We start from the raw sequence: 24,194 nt of genomic DNA on the forward strand, positions 1-24,194 counted from the left end.
TTTCAATGGAAGATTCAAAGCAAGAAAAATGAATTAGGAGATTTATTGCTAGACATTTTAGAGCTAGAGCAATGCTGAGGTTTGGGTCTTTACGCATAGGCTGAGGAGGGTAAGCTAAAGAGCTTTTATAATGCTACTTTGACTTCCAAAGAATCAAAATTCAGGCTGCCTTGCTTCGCTTTTCAACATACATTAAGACATACAGTACATTGGAATAAGGCAGAGAACTGTTTAGTGGTTGGTGAAAAATAACCATAGAAACTATCCATTCTTAACGCTTTGGTTTTACAGTATGTTTATAAAATGTGCGTTTTAAACTAAACGTAAAAAAACATTTTTGTTTTGAACGCAAAAAGTGCAGTATTATGTATGAAAAACAAGATAAAATATAAATACATTTTCGTGTCGTATACACCTGTTGTTGTTTTTTTATTTTTGGTTTTAATATTTACAAAACAACACTTTGGAAATCGCAAGGCTGGTACCGAGACCTTGAATGAACTTTGAATGAAAAAAACGAAATACTCTCAACTCGGTTAAATCATTTCAAATATCCCGGTTCATTATTACGTTTTGAAATCCAGAATACGGATTTTTAATGAAACATCGTTTTTCCTGACGCTGCACTATCTGTGGTCTTACGCTATGTACAGTATATAGATGTAAAGTCGCCAAAGAAGTAGCCTTTTATTGATCCGTTCAAAAGTGAGTGGGCAAAAAAAAAACATGAGTGTTTTATTGATTTCTGTCGCTATCCAGAAGAAGGAAAAGCTGTTTACAGATCGGAGGAACAGAACATTAGCAGGTTTACTCTGAGGTCTGGAAGGCGAAACGAGGTGATGCGCGCCCGAGAGGCTGGTGAGGCGCAAGTTGATGTACTGTAGGTCCCTCTCCTCGCCAGAATTTCTTTCTTTTGACTGGGGCAGGCAAAAAAAAAAATACGAGCAAAGAAAACTGCTAGTGTTGCAAAGCATTTGAGGAGCCCCTCTTAAAAGCAAAGAGGACTTGAAGTTGTCGGTTGCAGCGGAGAAGCAAGGTAACAGATCATCAAAACTTTCTTTTTTTTTTGTCCGAATGCACAGTTTTTATTTTGCTGCTCATCGCTGTCTGGGAAAGCTCACAGGAACACAAGGTGCAACTGATGGAACTATACGAGTGAGTCGGATTTGCTTGTAAGAGTTTTTTGAAGTATGTAATATAAGCAATTGGGCATTAACTGCTTGATGCAAGAATACTTAGTGAAGGAGATGTTTCTTAGGATAATCAGATTTTGAGAAGTAAAATTTGTTTGGAAAAATCTCGGAACTTTCATTTTTCAGTAAGACCTAATACAGCACTGCTACTATGTTTAAGCTTTAAAGTGATTTATCTCATGAAAAGGAACTGTGAAGCTTGCAAAAACCATGACATGAGATAACGGACTTATTCATTTGTATCACATTTTTAACATTGAACAAGTGCTATGTGATGCATCAGGAAAAAAATGCTGCTAGTATATTATTTTATACTATAGAAGTCTTATGTACGTTTCTTTAAGGAGGGGAGTCCAATACTGAAACATTTTAATAATTCTTTTAACACTAATAATTCCTAAAATGATGTGTATTAGACTACTGGTTGTTGCCTTGGTGATACTGAACATATGGCTGCTAAACTCTGTTCAGTCCGACCATGTCCAAAGGTACAAGCGGGCTCTGGCTTTGAAAGCAGACTGGATCCAAGCCTCCTTGGTTAGTGAACAGTGCAGGTCCGTGGGTTCTGCCAGGCACACTCGGTCTGCAGCTCAACTACACCCCCTAGGGGCTTATCCGAGGAAACACACAAGGCCGGCAGGTTTCTATCATGCGATAGCTGCTCCTGTGGTGAAGACCTGCTCTGGAGAGTGTCCCTTAGAGTCCAAACATGGTACTGATGCCCAAAAACTGCAAAATGGGGCTCATATTCCTTGGAGCAGCAGTGAGTCAAGAGCCAAGACAGAAGCTCTGAAATTAAATCCTAATTTTAGGAAGAAAGAAAGCTATCCAAATCTTCAAAGACAGCAAAATGTTGCCGTTAATTCTCCTCATTTTAACGACTCTACTCATAACCTGGAGACGTACGAAATATCAGGTGAACATGCTGCTTTGAGTAACATTGTCCAACACACAAAGTCAGGTGAACAATCTCCGTTGACAGACAGAAAGAGAACGATACGAAAGAATGTTACAGTGGCCAATAGCAGGAGTCGCAGAAGTGCAACAGGAACACATGCAAAGGAGAAGTTAGAGGACTTACCTGAAGAAGTATTAGCCCATGGGACGTATGTGAAGTTTAGACCAATTGATTATTCAACAGAGAGAGATGACTATTCAGGGGAGCATGACCTGCTATCCAATCCCAGTGGTGAACTGTGGGGTCCAGAAACCAGGGAATTATCCCCAGAGCAGATGACAGCCATGTACTTCACAGGCAAAAAGGAGCAGCTCAAAATCCACCCAGATGTAGGTCTTGAACTGCCTCGCTCCGCATTCAGCGTAGAGTTGTGGGTGAAACCAGAGGGAGGACAGAGCAACCCAGCTGTCATAGCAGGTAAGAAAGCATGAATGTATTTTTATTTATTTTGTTATGGCCAGTTTTTAAACTGTGTTATTCCTCCCCTTTGAGAATAAAAAAGCTTGCTTGTTTTTGCCTGATACAGATTAGGGATAACACCGGGCAGCAGAAACAGTTTCTTAGGCAGACTTTTACTGTTTACTTATGGAAAACAAAATGAACACTTTTTAAAAACACTGAACAACTTAGAGGTATGGTACTGATGGCGGCTTCTTTTTCTTTAAAAAATATGGGGTTTAGCTTAGTGACATGTTATGTTTTAATCAATTTCTATGGTAGATTTATGGTTAAGGTAAACTTTATTATAATGAAAGATGAACTGCACAATAGAGGCCTGGTTAAAGCAGATGATAAATTTCCATTTGAATATGGAAATGCAATGGTGTTGTGCACTTGGTGTATGAAGCCAGTTAAAGTAGCTAATAACTGGGCTTTCAGAGACTTAAATAACCACCCTAGTTTAGTCAGAATATAAAGCAATAAATAAATATGTAAACCGCTATTGCTGTACCGGTTTTTAGTCCTGGATTGTCCAAAGCTAAAAGATACTAACCAAAAAGCTAGTATTCTTTTAGCCTTTTAAACCTGACCATCTCCATCACAGAAACCTGGTCTGCTTTTTTATTGGAAGGAGAAAATCATAAGTTTTAGTTATAGATCTATGGGGTCTGAACCCACACTGTTATTGGCTTTAAAAACATTCCATGGTCGTTTCAGTTTTGTAATATATTATTACATCTAAAAATCAGAAAAATGCTTTTTCAAAAGTGTCATATGTAACAACTATATAATCGGCACTATTTTATTTTTCACATTGGGGAATTATTTGATTTTGAACAGCAAAGATTTGGTGTAAAAAACAGTTCAATATGACGATAATTATTTTTTGCAAATATGGCTGTTTCTTGTTTTTGTTGTATACATTCTATGCCTGGGAGTTTCATGACATTTCAAAAAATATCTTAAAACAAAAAGGTCTTGGGTCACCCAGTTTGGCACATAAGATCTTCATAATGCTAAAATTAATTTCTTTGTGGTTGATTCCCAGTGCAGCACAAGGCTGTCCAGGGTGATATGCTCACACTGACATTTCTCCAGCAGATCTTCTATCGTAATGATTGGAGTGTGAGAAAAAAATGACACACAATTAGTAAAATTACACAAATATGTAAAATATCCAGAAGGGGGTGTCGGTGTACATACTTTAGTTTCTAAAACAGTGCTTGGTGAACGCTTCAGTAAGTTGAACTGGAATTTGTGTGTTGTGTATAATGGTGTTGTCAAGTACTGTACTGTATTTAGTTCCTGAGGGAAAAGGTTAAAGATTTCAGTTAAATAATTGGGAGATCAGGTACAAAGAAAACACTGCTTCTCCTATTAAAAACTCCTTCTTGACATGAAATTTGTCTTTTGAGGATAGAACCAACTGTTTTTCTTTTTTTATCACACTTCAGGACACATGAGATATAAATACGCAATTAGGCATGAAAAATACATTCCGAGGAAACATGGTTCTTTTTGTAGTTAGGAATGTTATTTTAGAGGTTCTTGTGTTACTTGGACTCCTCTGATATTGTTTTATTTGGAAGATCATTTGATAAAATAGTCTGAAAAGCCAGCTTTGTTGCTTCCAGAGAGACACAATCTTTCACACTAGATCGTAGAGTAGCACAACTTTATTAAATTCCCAGTGGGGGTGGGGGTGGAGTTCATAGGTTTCCAGGTTCTCATATTGTCTAGGAAGATGATAATGTCTGAGGCATGTACTGTAGTATCAGGGATAGCACCTGATTAATTAATGGGAACTCCTATGTTGTTTTTTTGGAATATGACAGCATGTTTTCTAAAATAGCAAATATAAATGTCAGTATGAATTAAGACTTTGACTAAAATTATGGTAAGGCACATCTAAACCCATCTATCATCCAATGCAAGAGGTCTATAAATATATACAGTATATAACTGTTTGAAACACAGTGTTTAACCAGTCATTTATAACCAAATCATGATAGAACAGTGTAAATGATGACTAATCAATCATTTTATTTGGTATATATATTCCCATAGCAGTTAAACGTTAACACAGTTGAGCAATAACAGTTATGCAAAAGCTATGACTGAATATTGTTGTGGATGGGAACAAGTAAAGGTTTATTCCATGCTGAAAAGAGAAGAAAAGAAACACAACATTTTGGCTGTGGAGCCTTCTTCGGGTGTCACCCTTTGGGTTGGTAAATTGGTAAATTGTGATATGATTTATGTATGACGATTTAAAATCATTTAAATACATATGTACAGTGTGTGTTAGATTTATTTCACAACATTAGGCACACAGACCTATTTCCCATAAAGGAACAAATACAACGAAATAGCTCGATGTTCAGTTTTCACTTTTATTGTTACACTGCTGTTAAAAAAGATCAAGTGTGGTCATTAGGGTTGGAAACAAAGAAAGGGCTACTGTACTGTAACACCCTGTGGTGCCACTTCCTCAAAGCCTTTAGGATTCCATTTTTCCTCCCACCTGCCATTTGCATGCATTTCAAAACCACAGTATTGCCACTGACATTACTTCCAAGCCCACAGTTCATCTTGGGAGGATTTTTTTTGGCAGCGTCTGAAATAAAGTTAGGAATCTAGTTAAATAACCAATGATGTCAACTAACACTTGTATCAGCATCTTCTGGAATTATCTAAACAAAACGATGTTGGAGGTTTGTTATTTTTGCAATCAATATGATACTCCTGTTTTCCCCCATAATAATCGTAATGCTTATTTAGCATGCTCTGTAGATTTATGGCTTCTTTCTTTGAAATGCAAAGAATGTTGTTCATTTAAATGTTTCACACTATTTCATTGCAGAGTTGTGACATAGATTAAAATCAGAGCCTGAAACTGGATTTTTTATTCACTTACTGTACATTATGCCTTCCTACAGTATGCCCTCTCTGCTGTCTTTTCGGTTTCCTTACAACTTTCAAACAGCCACCAAAGTGAACCCCATACTTCCTGATTTTACAATCATTTTACAATATTCATGTTAATCATTTTTTTATTTTCCAACACTTAATAAATACATTTAAATAAAATAATTACAACAGAAAAATCTTAGGACCACAACAAATCTCATCACTTTATTCTTCCTGTTCCATATCTCTAATAAATGCCTCTCACTAGACATTCAGTGCAAACACTTCCATCTATATTTTGTCAGCCAATGATTTTTTGCTTTCATACATCCGTCAAAATGTCCATTTGCATGTTCCTATATTTATCCCAGCATTATTTACCGTAACTGTTTATAACACTTAAAATGTGGTTTGTTCCTCAGTTGAAGTGATGTACAGTATATTAGCCACATTGAGTATTTGAGACTTGGCACATTTCCAGGGGATGTTTTACATGGAGAGATTTTCACAATTACCCATCATTCAAAATTGGACTACAATAAGCAATATTATAATGTTAATAAAAATGGTGATATCAATGCAAGCAGGCGCTCTGATCACTAAAGTTACAATACATGCACAATGTGCATATGGATTTTAGGCATTAAAAGAATCAACAATATATAATTAGAAAGCATAAATAATATTATTTTTCCTTTCTGTATGGTCTGTGACAGGTGTGGTGCTCACTTTTTTTTAAAAAAAGAGATGGACACAAGCAGTCTTTTTTCATGGACAAATTTATACCCTAAAAATATTTTAGTTACTGATTACAGAGATATATTTATTCGCCATCTCTATGCTGTCATGGCAGATTAGGTAGTTCAGGTAAGTGGCTGCGTCTTAACAAGTATAAGATTTTTTCCATGCTGAAAAGAGAAGAAAGGAAACAAATGTTTTGGCGTTGTGTTTCCTCTCTTCTCTTTTCATGCCAGGTTAAGTCTGATCTGGGTTTTGTATGAGTGTGCCACTATAAGCCCACGCTGGGGCTCGTATGCACATTTCCAGTGACTGCATAATGCCTTCTTCCAGAGTTGAGGGACTGCAGGTTTGCATGGGTGCAACATGCCTGTGGTGCCCACTACAGGCTCACAAAGGGCCCATGTGTCTGTTTTTGCTGGGTCGCTGCATAATGCAGTTTGGCAGTTTTGCACCGTGTAATAGGCTGTTGTGTTGTTTGAACACAAACGCCAGGCTTGTTGATTTTAATCGGATGCAGTACTAAGTATTTCAAGTGAAATTCCAAATGGAAATTCTCTCCTGCCTTCCCAACTGTTTTTGGTTCACTTTAAAGATTGACACGTCTCAGCTTGGTTTTTTTTTCTTAGATTTCTTTTTTTTTTCCAAAGAAAGAAAGCGGACTCAAATAAAACCTTTTGGCAGGCAAAAAGTGTCCGAGCCATCAAAACAAATGAATGACATCTCTGGTTGTTTCTAGCATTAGAATGACTTGCATTGATAAATATGTTTTACTAAATGCTTTTTGTGTGACTTTTTTTACTGCTCTTTTTCGTAGAGGGTGCGTGGGGTGAGGCTGGGGGGTGTTTCCTGACCTTGCGCTGCCCTGCAAAAGCCAATACATCTGGAAACCATATGAAGATGCAGGCTTTGGAGAGCAGCTGAGAATTAGCTGGTTCATTAGAAGAATACTTTATTTAACCTTTCTCTTGTATGCATTGTTTAACAAGTTTTTAAGAGGTATTTTAGATCTTAGCAGCTTCACGTGCAGTGCACATTGCAGAACAGATTTATCAATCAAGCTGAGGGTTTTGGACAATACTTTACAAACACATACTGTATGTTTCAGTACATGCCAGAATTAAAATCACATTTTCTTCCTGACAATTTAATGTTTTCAATAAATATTTGGGCAAAAAAAAGATATTTAATGCTCAGAAATAGATTTGTTTAAAGTCAGTTGATACGCAGTATATACTGTATAAATTCTGAAGGCTTAGATTTGTTTTGATTCATTTGCATTCTGTATTGCAGTAGAAATTGATTGACAATTTCAGTATTGTTGTACGGTATAAATGTCCATTGCTGTTATTTCTATGAAATATGATTTATAATTTACTGTTACAAATCTAACTAGTTATTTGCCTTAATATTTGCAATATAGGATACGTACAATTTTTGCCTGTTCTTTTCAGATCTGCTAGATAGGTCTGTGATACCAATTACTCACAATTTCACATGATTCAGATAACTTATCCATTTTTTCCACAAGTGCTTGCCTTACATTTATAAGAAGTTGAATGGAGCATTATGGCTCCCTTTGCTTGTCATGTTAATTTACATTCCACATGTCATTGTATAGCTCACTTTACAGTGGTGAGATTTTGATACGTATATTTGCATACGACCACGCAGCTGACTTCTACCAGGTGCTTCACTGTACTAGATCATTTTTAACAAGCAATTACAACCTGACCGTTGCTGCGGTAAGATATAAACGTGACACCGATTTAATAAGGCGCTGTTGACGTACTTATTAATACCCCAAACTTCAGGATAAACTGTCATTTTGTACTACTGCTATGCTACTACTAATTAATAATAATAATAATAATAATAATAATAATAATAATAATAATAATAAAATCACGGCTCCATAATTATTCTCTTTCACTGTAGGGATATTAGAAACTAAAGGGTAAAAAATTAAAACAATAATATTCACGTTTTATGGAAATACACAGGTAAAAGAGGGTGTGTAGCAAAAATCTGTAGTACTGTACAGTACGTAACCAGTTCATTACAGAAATGCAGTACACGCTTATCAGGATAATTTCAGAATACAGAAGGGGTGCTTTCAATTACTCTTTTTGTTGTCGCGAATTGGAGTATTTTTGAACCCTAGACATATACTGTATTTCTCTTCGGGGGAACAAAACCACGGGACCTGTCCCAAATAATTCGGCATTTACTTTACATTAGAACACAAGAAAGGTTATAAACGACTTTTTCCTTAAAGCTTGTTTAGTTCTTTGTAGCAATAGTAACTAATTCGATTATCTAGTTATCTAGCTGTTTTAATGCCCATAAAAAGTCATTTAATGTCATCAGAATTTTAACGAATCACTTTCGGTGTATTGGAATAAGGCAAAGGTTTCACTGTATCGCCTCCTGTCTTTGTAATGCAAATACCCTGTATAACACTATTTATAAGAATAACCAGAAGCACAACGACAGCGCACAAACCTTAAGCGTTATGGGATCACGGACGGTAGGTTTCTCGAATTACCTCCACTATGTTTATTAATAATTGACATATTCGTTAAGGTTAAATTCGTATAGTATACATTTCATGCAAGTTTTTTTTTCCTACGGGATACTTTTAAAAAACAGAATCTTAAATGAAACAGGTGGGTTTTAAAAGAATAAATCAGGGAATAAATGTTTCCTATTTGTATATTTTAAGGAATAGACTGAATTACTGAAGTGTATGCCAACCACAGAGTATCAATTATGTTTTTTATGGTACTAGATGGAAAGGCATTATAGGAGATGGCATATACTGTTTATTATACAATGTACTGAACATTTATCTATACAGTTTAAAGGAGGAGAGTGGTCATTTTTTGTAGTTTTACATGCCCTGTAGGCTCATATTGTAGTAGGTGTGGGAAATCCACTTGAAAAAATATAGGTTTAGATGTTACAGATCATAAACACTACATAGAACAATATTACATAATTGTGATATTGGTATATTTATTTGCACTTGTCACATAACACATAACTAGGCATGTGGTTCAGACTTTTCTTACGAATGGGCAATTTATCTCAAAATATTCAATAGAATTGTGAAATAATACGACACAATAAGATCTAAAACTGTTCCAGTATTCCACGGGCTCTGCAGCAGAACCATTCCAAATGAAATACTTGCAATTTGTGAGGACAATATTATAAAAGTAAAATGTGTTTGCTTTTATTGATTTCAGTATTCATGCTTCCAGTCAGTGTTTTCATTTTATAAAGGCTGCTCTCATGGTTCTGATGCTGTACTAGTCCAAACAGTGGAATGATATACAAAGCAGATGGTAATAATATAATTATTTTTGTGGGCCAACAGATCATACACACTACAATCTGCATCACAGTATGTTGAAAGGTTTAGCAACTTCACAAAGCGATTTAGGGGGCCGAACGTTTCTTAAGAAAAGCGAGAGCTGAGTATGAAGAAAATCTGTAGTAGAGAGATTTAAAACTATACGAGAAAAAAAACCAAAACATTGTGGAAAAGAAGCAAAAGTACATTTGACTTTATTCGTTGTGAGGAATGTTGAGGAACATTATCACAGATATTAAAAGGGAAGTTTTGACTGTAAAAACTGTAGCAGTGAGATCAAGAAAGGAGGCAATGCTATTTAGCTTTGTCCTGCAAACTAAGCCTTAGAGGTGGAAGGGTTCCAAAATAACAAGCATGACATCATGGTGCTTTGTCCACCTGGAGAGAGATGATTGCTTATCCAGCCTCCTAGCAAAATGCACCTTGGGCTGAAGAACTATGAAACTGCCCCTTTCATTCCGATCTTCTGTCTGGCACAGGCAGGAACCAAAATCCCATGGCAAATATAAACAACTCAATCGTAAAAAGTGACAGGAATTAAATAAAGTAAATCTAGTAAAACTGTTTTAACTATTTCTGACTCTACTTTACATTCAGATGCATTCATGTTTTGCTATATTGAGAGTCGACATGCACCAGGGGTAATATAAGTGGGGTGTGAGTCATAAAGCACTAGGTTTGGATCTCATTTTGTTTTGTCACAAACTGAATTTTTTCTTCACATTAGTAAATAAATGATAGATTTGTTTTGGCTTTCTGTGTCTTGGTCTCCTAAATCTATATCTATCTATCATAAATATATATATATACTGTATACTGTATAAATCCTGTTTCTTTTTTGTACACTTACAGGAGTTTTTGACAACTGCTCTCATTCCCTGAGTGACAAAGGCTGGTCATTAAGCATCCGTTCATTGGAACCGACTGGCAGGAAGGATGCTCGCTTCGTCTTCACACTCCGTACTGATCGCGCCCGCCAGGCCACCACAGTGATCGGGCACCAGCGTTACCAACCTAACTCCTGGGCGCACATAGTTATCAGCTATAATGGCTACCAGATGACCTTATTTGTGAATGGCGCTAAGGTGGGAGAGAGTGGTGAGCAGACAGGTGATCTGTACAGTCCGTTCATGAGCGTTTGCCGCACATTTCTTCTTGGCGGTGACCAGTCTGATCTTGGCCACAATTTTCGTGGGTACGTAGGAAGGATTCTTATCTGGGGCAGCCCCCGAGTTCATGAAGACCTTTCTTTGGGTTACTCTCAAGTAGAAGACGAAGAACCACTTCTGGCACTCAAAGGTGATTTCTCCAACATCGAAAGGCAGTGGGTGGCTTACAAAGATCGTAGCCGCCCGCGCTTACAAATTATTGCCATTCCAGAAAGGGAGCTTATATCCCCCTTTTTTCCTCCTCAATGTGGGCTTACAGTCTGCGACAATACAGATGTCATCCTGAGCTACAATAGCCACTGGTCACTGAGAACAGGAAAGAGAATCCGATACAGGATTGTGAACATCTGCAATGACGATGGGACAAGTCCAACTGTCTCACAGGAGCAAATAGACCTTCAGCACCAGGCTCTGCATGAAGCGTTTCAGCCCTACAATATAAGCTGGGAGCTAACAGTTCACAATGTGAGAAATTCCTCTCTCCGCCAGCGCATCATCTTGAGCAACTGTGAGACCACCAAGATTGGCAACCGTCATTGTGACCCTGAGTGTGACCACCCTCTGACTGGTCATGATGGGGGTGATTGTCTCCATCTAGGGCCCTGCTACAACTGGAAAAAGAGAGATGGCGTTTGCAACATGGAGTGCAATAGCATGCGGTATGATTTTGATGATGGTGATTGCTGTGACCCAGAGATCACAGATATCATGAAAACCTGCTTTGACCCAGAGTCATTGAATAGGTAAGAATTTTAATGTCAGTATCGTTTGTTCCCAAATGCCATAGGAAATAGTGAATTGTGAATCATGGCATTTTTTTCAGGGTGTACTAGGGTATTGCTAGGTATACTAGAGTGTGTATGGGAAAAGAACAAGTGTTATTTCATTTTACTTTGTGGGGGTATCTTGTTCTGCAGAACACAGTGGATTATCAATTGAAAGGATAGGACTGTAAGAAAAAGCATGTGGGAATGTACTGGAATGGAAGGAGAAGCCAAAATATACACTTTAACATGCTTAAACAAGAAAAGCAGAGGTCTCCTTTCTATTCATCTTAAGAAGCAGGCAGCTGACTCACAAATTTAACAGAAAACATAAGATGTTCCAATATTACTTTTTTTGCTTTAGTCTTTATTTAGCAGTACAAATGAAGTTCTTGTTTCTTTAACCTTTTATTTTAACTTATCTTCTGATGAGTTTTGAACACAAAATATGTTATCGGAAACAGGTTTTTTTCCAAACATTTTTGTCTCTCCTGATCACTAAAAGACGTACTGTATGCAGCGCTATAATGCGAGTGAACAAGTAATAGGTTTATTCCATGCTGAAAAAAAGAAGAAAGAAAATACAACGTTTCCGCCGTGGAGCCTTCTTCAGGTGTGAGCTGAAGAAGGCTCCACGTTACTATGAATATGTCTGCAAGCATGTATTCAATAATCAAGTGTATCCTTTAACAAATGTTTGTGATACACATGAAAAAGACAAACATCACATTAAAGCTGTGACCCCAGCTGTCATCAGAAAATTGCAAACTTATTGATCCTTGACTAAACCTAAGAACTGGGTTTGCAGTGTATGACTGACAGGGAAACAAAGTTTTGGGTTTTGATTGCTCTCCTTCAACAAGTCTACTACAGTATATGCATCTGTTCATACAGTAGCTCTTCTTTTCTGCAAGCTGAAAAGTGCTTCACGGGTCAGTTAATACTGATAATAAAAGATACTGTACAGTATGTATCTCTCAACGACGTCACTACAAGATTACAGAAACCCAGTAGGTTGCAGGGGTTTCTATTGTTTGGATAAGTCAGACTGTTGGTACAGTACCTACAGTAGGTTATAAGATTCAAACTGCCAAATGGTGTCTTGCCTACTAAATCCATGTTCATTTAGTTTGAGAAATATCGAAGGACGCACTTTCAATTACAGCATTTTGTGTCATCTCTATGTCTTATAGAAACTCTATAGGAACATGTATTTTATTTGTTCAAGTTTGTAGTACATTACTGACAGAAAATTAAGATAAATACTCAGCATTTTGGAAGCGTTTGAAGCATGACAGCGTGAAAGAGTTTACATTTCAGTTGTAGTAGTTACATTTCAGAAGTAATGTTCTCTGTGAGATATGCTAAAGAAGATCCTAAAATATGTTATATTACTCTTTCAGAGTAATTGATGGAGATCTGGAACAGATTATGCTGCAAGAATCTTTTTTTTTCTTAGGAATTCCAACAGAGTCCCAGATTAAAGAAGATTAGAATATAGAGTGTACAAGACAGTACATGTTATTGCAAACTAGCATAATACAGTGCAAATTAGACACTGTAGTGAAAATGCTCTATATTAGGATTTGGGAGAAGGTAAACATTTTGGTATCTCAGTCTTTCTTGCCTTAAATTCTTCGAAAATATTCAGAATAAGTGTCACATTGTTATTTATATATTTACAAATCTCTCTTTGTTGTGTTCACTATATCAGAATTAACAAAGGTAAATATTTCCCTCCTATATATAATTGAAATGACAAGCCCATAGATGAAAGGGTCCCTATCTATATCTTTCTTTTTTCGTATACAGTATAATCTTACAACAAATTACAACAATTTTTAAGTAATATGAAGTTAATTTATTTCTTATTAGTTTTATACACTGTACTAAAAATGAAAACAAAAAATAGAGAGTTGTAGAGGTAAGGTCAACTCATACATTGTCATTACCTCTCGTTTTGTTTTTGTTTATTGTCGTGAGACTGTCATTGTAAAGCGAGTGGCATAGTTTTTTTTTTAAATTGGAGCACCAAGTTCTGTATCTGTCTCAAAGGATTCCCGCTGAGATGAATTGGGCCCCAGTGATACATTTGGACAGGAGTCCGAAAACACTTGGCCACATGGCTGTTGTTTTGCTCAGGGCTGCCTTGCATTAATCCTTTGAAGAGTACAACAGCAGCTCAAGAGCCAGGCCCCACGAGGGGAGAGGGGGGAGGGGGGCTGAGGCACATGCCAGGATGAAGGTATTCATTCCTGGCAATCAGCTAGAAAATTCAGAGATACATTTCCTTTATTTTGGTTCCATTTGAATATACAGCCTATAATCAAATAAGGCAAAACTTAAAGAACTCTTTTAAGTACTGCATAGCTGAATTTCACTTGACCCCTCTAGTTTATTAAAGCTGATGTGCTAATTAGGAGGAATGCATACCATGAACATTCAGTAAGACCTGTTCTGTCAATTGCTAGAGCTCCAAAGAATGTATCTTCAGAAGAACAGATCTTCACTGTTCTCTTGCCTGCGTCAGCAAGAGAACCAATCACAACTAGGTCCAAAGGTGAAGGAAAATTAGTACAAAAATGACATTTAAATGGCATTTTTTCAGACTTTTTGCTGTTGTTGCTTGTCCTGCCTGGGAAAAGGAATCCACTATTTCTACTATTTCACTTCTGATCTAATTTGCTCAGATATCTGAGGCTGGAATCCTTAAATGATCTATTGCAAAATATTGTTAAAGCAGTAATCCCCAGCAAAGAGGACATTTCCAGAAGTAAGAGGTCAGATTTTGGCACCAAAACACCAAAATGTAGGATTAAGGGCTATAGCCTGAAACAATGATTTTTTTTTTCAGTCATTGTAGGTAAGGAAGATGTGATAATTTTTTTTCAGTTTATTTTGTTATACAAATACAATAATAAAATTACAGCTTTCAAAAAATCAACCTGAATTTAGTATTCTTTGGTTTGGATGCTCAATTACTTTAAATTACTTTAATTAATTTCAATGATTAATGGCAAAAAGAGATTCCAGTCTGGCAGTGACACTGAAAGACACACACCAATCTTCTAGGATCTTTATCTGTGGACGTTTATTTATTTCTCAGTTTTGGAGATCAAATTCTTGTCATGGTTTTCATTTTGGAATTAAGTTTATTTTAAACATTGTCTCATTTTTAGTCACAGTGATGGTCAAAAAGTTAGTCAGATCTTGCAAAAAGCATCTTTATTGTAAAAAATGAGTGATACTCCAAATGAATATATATAGAATTTTAGTACTGTACAGTTTTAATGTATTTACGGTAAGAGGTGACTTCCATGGAGTTTTTCTAACCTTGTCTGATTTTTCATTCTTGTTTTTATTTTATTCAGTGATGCATGTTACTTTGAATTCTGTGACGTAATGCAGCTATAAGATCAGTTTATACAGTAGGTGTATACATTGACGTGTTCATTGTCTTTCAAGGGTATTCGTACTACATTATTATTTCTAACTAAAAAGTGCGGTTCACATACCTTGGGTTTTTACAGGAAAGAACAATTATGCTGTGGAATGGAGTGTTTTACAATGCTCCTCAGAAGGACCAGTCAGTGCCAAATGTAACATGAAGTGTTAGAGAGGATTAAATGTGATAACTAAATTTTTTTAATTCATGATCAGACCAATTATTATTCTTACTTTCCATTCTTTAAAAAAAGGTGCTTCATGTTAAAGCCTAAAATTTACTAGTAGGCCTCAAAAGGGGTGACAAGCTTGAAAAATAACCTGTCTGGTAGTTTACCACTAACATCCAGGGCAGCCATGCAAGAAAAACATTTATTTATTTAAAGTCTTTCAGGTTGAAAATTATTTATTCAGAAATACTGTTTTCTTGAGCCAGGGGAAAAATGTTGGGTCTGCATTATTTGTCTTGGCTTCTGGCAGCTCATTTGAAACCTTGGGCTATAAAAAAGATTAGATGAAGCTAGTTATGAATGTGGCTTGTTAGCTTGAAGATGTAAGCAAATCAGTGAAACTGCATTAATTACATATGTGTCCATATAGCTGTGAGTATTTTATTTGTCATTTTACTAAGAGTTTATGTGCAGCAGTAAAATAAGATTACTTGGAATATTGGTTGTGTGACGTTTTGGGAGTTAGGTCATTTAAGGGTCTTAAAAATCAAAGTTCAAAATCCAGTTCAGATAGGGATTTTGTCATGTCCCTTTTTAGTTGACTGGAACATGAACAGAAGACATTATTTTTGCAATGTACTCACCACATGCAGCAGTCAACAGAAAAATGAAGCTTTAGGCACCCCACAGATCAGTGGAAAACTACTGACAGGCCACAGATGAATGTGAATTACAACGTTTTTCAAACTGAATGTTAAAACGACTGCTGTTCTTTTTTATGCATTCCACAAAGGCATTGTTTACCCATTTCTCTTTCCTAGCATGGCTGTCCTGACATGAATGACCTAATGTATTGGCATGTGTTGGCTGATTGTTGATCAGACAGGCACCATTTTTAGCTAAAGTCATTCTAATCTTACTTGTCTTAATTATGTGTGAATTTATATGATTCAGTCTTGGCGTCTTCATTACTGGATAGTTTACAAAAAAAAATTGAAACACAATACGTAACTTTTGTCCTTTAAAAAAACTACAAATATTAAAAGAAAATTCCTTTAACATTTCATAATTATATATATATAATTTTATTTATCTCAACCATTAGATGGCTTATATACCAATCCAAAAGATTTATTGAAAAGTATTGAAATGTTGATGTCGATTGGCTGAATATTTGTTTGTTCAATCTCCAAAGTCAAGATGGACTAGGTATGGTCAGTACAAAGATGGAAACTCTCCAAGAAACAGCAGGTGGTTAAACTAATGGGCTAGAACCTTTGGCATGTTATTCAGGGGCCCTCAGTTTCCAATTATTCCGTCTTTCAAATAAGTAACAAAAGCTGATTATATCAACACACTTTCTGAACATTAGACACCCATGTTGAGGGAAAGTAATTTTTCATCCGAGGGCCAAACCCATTGAAATCCCTTTTTGTAACAAAAACATGGGGGTGACTAATTTGCCTTTCATCTCATTACAGTTTTCACCAAAAATATTTTGCTTCCTAGCTGCTTTTACAAATCTTGATATGAGTTTTTTTTTACAGATGTATTGGATTTCTGGATATTAGACTACTGTCCAGTGCTTATCCTTGTGCATTTTCCCCAAAGATTTACTTCCCTGAATTGGACTCCTTGCTAACAAGACAAATTAATGCTCACCATTTCCCCTTCTGTGCCTCCCTGTCAAATTCACTTTTGTGCAGAGCTGTCAACACTAAAATTGTCTGCCATTTGAGCATCTTTCCTTGTTTCCTAGAAGTGAGAAAATCAGGCCAGAAAAAACACGAATGCTTGTTTTTTATAAGCAACAAAAACACAACAGAAAATGCCTTGACATCATCCTTGTTAAGTTTTCTTAAAATATCATTGTTTTTTATTCTTCTTCGTCAAATATGCCAACATATGTAATCAAAACTGAAAAAAAAAGACATTGACTCAACAGAATGCAACGAAAATATAATATTCTAATTATTAATAACAGTAATAGTGTAGGGTGGGCAATAAACACAGCAAAGAGTGGGAAAGGAAGTGTTCTCTCATTAAATAGAACATCATAGTTTCAGTATCCTTAAAAGGTCTGCTATCAGCCAGTAAGAAGAAAGCCAATTATGGCACAGAGTAAAGGTAGGGGGTTCCAACTGACAGAGCCCATGAAGGTCAGAATGGAACCCTAAGATCACAGCGGATGGGGAAACATGGGACACATGCATATCATGTACACAAACACCTGTCCTTCCCCCTGTCCCAAGAGTTAGCATTGTCTCTGATAGTTCCCAACTATCCCAGATAACTTCCCATCTATCCCAGCATTCTCTCCTTGGGATGACATCATCAGCTCCACTGCTCGTTTGCTCGGTGCCCCATTAATGCCTGATGAGGGCGCTACAACATTATTATGAATAATAATCAACATCATAATTACTAAATCGTGCCAGTTATTCTCGGTGCAGGTCATGAGAGACCCCTGTGTCTGCAAGATACAACTGAGCCTTAATCACCCAGTGCTAATTAATGCCTCTAGCTAATCTACAGTCTTGTTTAGATGTTTTTCTGCACTTGGGTTTCAAAAACACCCTTTTGAAGAAATGAAGAGAGCAAATGAAGATGGTTATCCTTTGTTGTGCCGTGGCTTTACAGCGAGGTTTAGGTTGGATTCCAAATGCTTGGACTCGGGGAAATTTGGATGTTCCCGAAATTATCCACATTTTGAAGACTGAGCTCACCGGAGAAGGCCAAAGGCTGAGGGGATGACCTATTGAGTGGTAGATGGAATCGCCACGGTGGCAATGGACTGGAAGTGACCGTGACAGTCACCACAGCCGTCACTCGTCAACCATACTCGATCTGGCAGAGCTGAAGCAGTCACAGCAGTGATGGGCTGCCGACTTTTCTTGGACTGGTGAGCTGTTGAGGTCTCAGTTTAACTAGAGCTCAGACTGGCTGCTGGTGTGTTGTTGAGCAACAGAGCCATAGAGGTTGCCACAGGGCGTCTCGGAGATATTGACAGCTGACCGGTGGTGCTGCTGAAGCCGTGCCAGACTGTGATCCTGCGGAGACCACAGCAGGCCGGCGCGGGGACTGGCAGCCTGAGTGCAGAGGACTAGAGTACCGAAGAAGTGGCAGCAGGGGTTGGCTGCCGACTCGTAGCAGTCTAGGGACACTGAAAAGACCATTGCAGACTGATGAAGGTCTCGAGATCACAGCAGCCAGACGGGCAGAATGCCAGCCAGCTGTAAGAGCCTTGACAGGCTGTGAAGCCAAAGGAACTACAGTGGCCTGGTAAAATTGAACAGACCACAGCGGATTGCTTCAGGAACTGGCTGTAAGGTAAAGGTGGACCACAGAGACGGTTGTAGTTGAAGCTGAAGCCGACTGTCAACAGGGGCAGCAGCTGATGTTGTCGCAGCAGAGGCTGGCTACTGACTGGGGTAACGGCTGGCTGGCTGCCAACTAGGGTTGAAAATGAGTTTGATGGCTACAGTGTAGACCAGTTTTGGTTAGCGATCCATAGAGAGACTTCCAGCACATCCAGTGGTGATTGTTCTGATGTCAGTACTGCAACTTGTAGCTGAATGAGCCACCTTCTATGGAACTTCAGGATTAAATACCCATGGGATGAATGATTGAATGGGTGCCTGAGTGGTAGAGGGAGGAGCTGCCCAAACAGTGGCCTGAACTGCATTCGTTGAGCACCCGGATGATGGTGATTCCTCATGGGAATATTCCTATCCCCCATGGCAACTGTGCATTGTGAGCTCTTGCTGGTCTAACAGGTTGTAACATCCTTCTGCTGAAATCCAGTTGGTCACATTTCAGATAACACACCCTAATGGAGGAGATTCTGAAACTCACTAATTAATGTAGATAATACCAATGACACTATCCCAATTAACTAAGAGCTGAAAGAAAATTTGAAAATAGGCCTCAAGAAGAAAACCAAAATCAAGGGCTCAGCAGGAATTCCCCAAGATCTCTAATGACAGTCAGGACATGATATCTTCACAAAGTTTAAATTAATACCTGAGTCATGCAGAAATAGCTTAGTGGCTGCAAAACACGTCAATACACAGGTCCCTAAAAGGTGTCAAACCATACCATGGTATTACAAACACTAGATAAAGATACTCCTGTGCTCCACATTTTCGTTCAGTGACTTAGCAACATAAGTGTGTTCAGATTTGGTTTCTACAAGACAAACAAGACATAAATCAGAATAAGAAGACAGAGTAATAGTGTGACAAATCAACATCCCTCAAGATAGAAATTCCACACTTTATTGGTGTATGAATCTTGAATCTGGAAGAGAACTGTGAAGAATACAAAAATTGAAAAGATGGCAAAGATGCTCTGGTAATATATTCAGACTCCAAACAAACAATTTATCTTTGTTATGTCTGTTCAATAAAACGTCAGTGCACCTGTTCCAAGGAAGATTGTTATCTTCCTGATAATAAAAATGACAGTGAATTTGTTGCCAGTCTAAATTATATATTTCTTTTGATGCACCACATATGTAGATATTATTATGTTCTTTTGGTTTTGTTAAATTTAAGGTGGAATAATTGCATTTAAAAATTCAGTACAGAGCAAAGATATCATTTCAGATATAATTGTACTAAAGCTGAGACCTTGCAAGAGTCTATAACTTGGCTTTGGAGTGCACTCAATTAATTGATTAGCAGACTAGATGCCCTTTTGTTCAATCCAGTGTCTTTTGTTCAAACTAAGGTAAGCAGGCTTTTCAAAATCATATTTTCAATTTTAGTTTGCATACAAATACAGTACATGCATGTTCTATATTGGCTTAACTTGCCACCTAGTTTATCACTGTGCTAGCTAGAAGGCAATATTCAGAAACAATGTATTTGATGATCATGATTAATGGTAAAACTCTTCCTTTTTTTTTCTTTTTCCCAGGGCTTATATGAGTGTGAAGGAATTAAAGGATATTTCACAGCTGAGCAGCTCAGAGTATCTCAATGTGTTTTTTGCAAGTAACTCAGTCCGAGAGGAACTGGCAGGAGCTGCCACATGGCCCTGGGCAAAGGAAGCACTCAGTCACCAGGGTAAGAAATGTCTGCTTCTACATTCACACACTGTGACCAAATGTGATATGGTCTCATGTCTCTGATTTGAACTTGATGACAGTCTACTTCCTTGCTGAGGCTGTCATTCTCCGTATTGTTTTAATTATCTTGGAAACTCAAGTAAAAATCAAAGTTTGCCACCTTCACCTTTCTGGGCAATATGATCCAGTTTCGAAACCTCTGGACCAGAGTCTTTGGTTCAGAGTCTTTAAATAGTACTATTTGAAAAAGACAGCTATGATTTTAATTGTACAATTATTTTTTTTTCAGTTTTTAAATCAAAATAGGTAAGATATTTTTACAGAACATATTATTTTATTACTGGATTGCTGAAGCCCAACCTAAGGAAAAAACAGTTTTTCTCCTAAATGTTGCATTCTCTTAACTTAAATAGGAACAGCTCATATTCGCACATGACCTTGACAACTGGATAAATATTCTCAATTATTGGTAACTGAGGATTCATAAACCATCTTCCTACATGTCCCCATATGTTCTTAATATCAACACATTATGTTAAACACAGTGTAGTTTAGTTGCCTTTTGTGTTCAGATATACAGTACCATCTTATATGGAATATTTTCTTATATGACCTATGATTAAGGTTCACATACAGTTTACTTAGACATTTTTGATTTTGTGCTGATCATATTTAATGACTCCTATTGCACAAGTCTACATTAAGGGCACATCCTTTTGTTAATATAAACCTGCTTACAGACATCTAATGTAATACTGCTTACAGGTGACTTTTGCGCACACTTACTAAATCTTTATGAATGAGGTCCAGTGCCTAAATCCCTCAAATGTTTAGAAACTGTAATCTAATACAGTATGCATATGTGTATGTGTGGTAGTGTTAGATGAGGACATTTAAGTCTCTACGTCAGTTGTTTGTTCTGCTTCAGTGGCTGTGAACCTTGGTGGGCAGTGGTTTTTATTCAATTTGCCTTAATATCCACTGTGAACATAATGAGCAGAAAACTTGGATAAAGTATAACAGGAAACACTTTCAGCATGCATGTATTTTTCATCACAATGTCTCCTCAAGCCCTAGGACTCTTCAATCTATAAAAAAGGGATTAGCCTTGTTGCCATATACACACATTTGCCAGGTCTCCTGCTTTTATTTTGTTATTTTAACTGGTGCTGTGTTTTAGTGCTCATTAAAGCTCAGACTTCTCTCTGGTCCAGCTCCTTTATAAAGGCCTGAAACCCCTGTAGGGTATCCTCTACTGCATCAGGTTTCCCTACTCTCTAGGTCTCCACTCTCTAAATGCCTCAGTTGTTGCTCAATTATTCTGATCTCTGTGAGAGCTTGCATTGAATGTTTCTATTCCCTCTCAGTTCAAAAGTACAAGGGAAGACTTTACTTGTAGTTGGTAATCTTTCGGGTATAGAAAATGCCATTGTTTATAAGCATTTGTGAATCCAAGTATAGTGTAAATTTTAAAATTAAGGAACAAGTAATAGGTTTATTCCATGCTGAAAGGAGAAGAGAGAAAACACAATGTTTCGACTGTGGAGCCTTCTTCAGGTGTTCTTTTGTTAATTCAGGTGTTCTTCACCTGAACCCATTTTAAAATTAATGAACCATTTTAAAATTAATACTAGTAGTTTATTGTTCATGTTATTACTATGCTTTTGCTGAACAGTTAAACAGCAGTTTCATGTTGTAATTCCAAAGGCATCTGAATCCTATACATGCTATATTGCACCTGTCTATTATAACAAAATGAAAATATTGTCACATGCTTTTGTTTCATTGTCACACCCAAAGAATTAGAACCCAGAACATCACTGTCTTGATGCTCTGTCATAAAATAGAGCATTCCTTACACTGGGTTCCTGCAGTTGCCCAAATTAATTTGTAATACTGAAGAGATCAAATATAAGTTTTCTCTTCTAACAATTTCTATGATATGACTGTAGCTTGTTATGACATCAAAATTCAATTCATGGTGTGTTCACAGACCATGGCAAAAAAAACAGAATAATTGAGTGATGTACATATTTAAATTGGACAATAAATTATGTTCTTTTATTCAGCATAAATTATATTGAAGTATGCAAATAATTTTAGGGCTTGCATCAGCATTATTTAATACTTTAATACTGTAGCTGCTGATTTTTAGTTTAAAAAATAAACCTCTTTTGATCTATTTATGACATTCTGTAATGAAGCAGCTGTCAACCTGAGTGGGTATTGTTGGTTTAGGTGATTTAAGAGAGTGGCTTTAAGGTTAAAGGCACAATTCACACTCTCTGCCAATGGTTTAAAGGAGACTCCAAGTTAGAGCAAAATCTTTGTTTATATTATGGTTGATCAGTCTTCCACATAGGAAGCAGTCTTCCATGTAGTGAAGTACTGAGATCATGGAAGAAAATTCCAGCTGCAAGTCAGCTTAAATGCCACATGAAATTTGCGTAGCTGGGAAGCCATGAGATTTGGACGATGAGTGACAGGTGGCAGGTAGCCATGATGCTTGCACCTGGTATACTGTATATAGTGGTAGCGGTGGGATGATGGCATCTCCCGGTTCCTGGCAGTAGAAGTGTTATCCACCAAAGAGGAGTGAACATCGCTCTTGAATAGGCGGGAAAACCCATAGGACTCCAGCAGGTCAAGTAAAGAAAATAAGAACAAAACATGAGCAAAATTACAAATGATGGTTGGCCAGGAGAGGAAAGCAGCACGTTTAGATCTCCCTGTGTTTATGTCTAGCCACCTGGAGAGCACTCTCTGAGAAGATGGTTTGCTCCAGGGTTATGGAAGGGAAGATGAGGTAGGGAAGAGCACAGTTAGGTCTCCCCGATACATACTCCATGGTTAGGAGTTCTAGTTCTTCCTTAGTTCTAGTTCTTCAATCTAGGATGCGAGATAGAAGATAGAGGTTCTTGGGTGGGAGTGGTGGCCTGAGGCCAATAGGAATCCCATCATGATTTAGACAGAAGGAACCTGGGTAGGAAGGGGCTCTAGATTAGGAGAGGAAAGCAACAGTAAACCTAACTCCCGTTGAGCACCATTTCTGGTTAAACAGAATCTTCTGGGTAGATTAGCAAAACGTAATTTAGAATTTTATTTAACCAACTGGTTATATTATAAGATCTAAAAATGTTAAACAATAATGAGGGAAAATTGACCAGATTTGGGTCTTTTCTCCAGAAAGGGGAATGTTTAAGGTTTCACAAATGCCAGAGCACGTTTTCCATCCCTACAGTGTTTTCTAATCCTTCTCTTTCGGTACAGCTGTGAATATGACAAGTTTATTAACCATATCAGGATCTAGATAAGTAAAAATTTAGAAGAGCCATGGTCCTAATATAGATACCTGTGGAACTCCACCAATTTGAATCATTATTTGAACCATTAGCCAATTCTCAATCTAAAATCTTGCATCACAGCCAGTAATTTAATAATTTATCTCTGATAAGAAACATCATATGACTTCTTATATGCTGAATATACCATGTCAGTGTGCCCTGTTGATGTCCCTTACTGTTGCTTGTTCAAAGAACCCTAAAATGTTAGTAAACCATGACCATTTCTAAATCATCTGATCATCTAAAGCTAACTGTTCCATGGATTCCTATTGCCACAATGATGTTTCTCTATCTTACTTCTAATTATTATATACCTTATATATTAGAAGTAAGACTTATTGGTGTTTACTTAGTTCGGTTTTTGTCAGCCGTTTTACAGATGGTTGCAATGTTTGGGATTTTCCAGTTTAGAAATTATCCCAGTCTTAATAAATAAATGTTGGAAGAGTTTTGTTAATACTCTGTGAATAACAATTCTTTTTTACATAATTACTTTTGATACAATACCTCTAGGTCCCTGAGATTTATTTTAAGTGCTTTTAATACTTGTAACACTGTTATCAACTTATGCTCTTATACTGTTTAATTTAGAACTTTCCCTCTGCTGAACCTG

General features: G+C 37.1%; 1 protein-coding gene across 1 annotated transcript in view; it reads left to right on the forward strand.

Moving 5' to 3' along the window:
• Positions 1-1,595: 1,595 nt before the first annotated feature.
• The window catches only part of pappa2 (pappalysin 2), a 66,363-nt gene continuing 43,764 nt past the window's right edge, over positions 1,596-24,194 (forward strand). Inside the window, exons 1-3 of the mRNA XM_088927323.1 lie at positions 1,596-2,568; positions 10,472-11,531; positions 20,087-20,235. Coding sequence (XP_088783449.1) covers positions 1,596-2,568; positions 10,472-11,531; positions 20,087-20,235 — 2,182 coding nt within the window. The remainder of the gene's footprint in view (positions 2,569-10,471; positions 11,532-20,086; positions 20,236-24,194) is intronic.

This window comes from Atractosteus spatula, chromosome 11 (genome assembly GCF_055471065.1).
Source record: "Atractosteus spatula isolate fAtrSpa1 chromosome 11, fAtrSpa1.hap1, whole genome shotgun sequence".
In the NCBI taxonomy this organism is placed as follows: Eukaryota; Metazoa; Chordata; class Actinopteri; order Semionotiformes; family Lepisosteidae; genus Atractosteus; species Atractosteus spatula.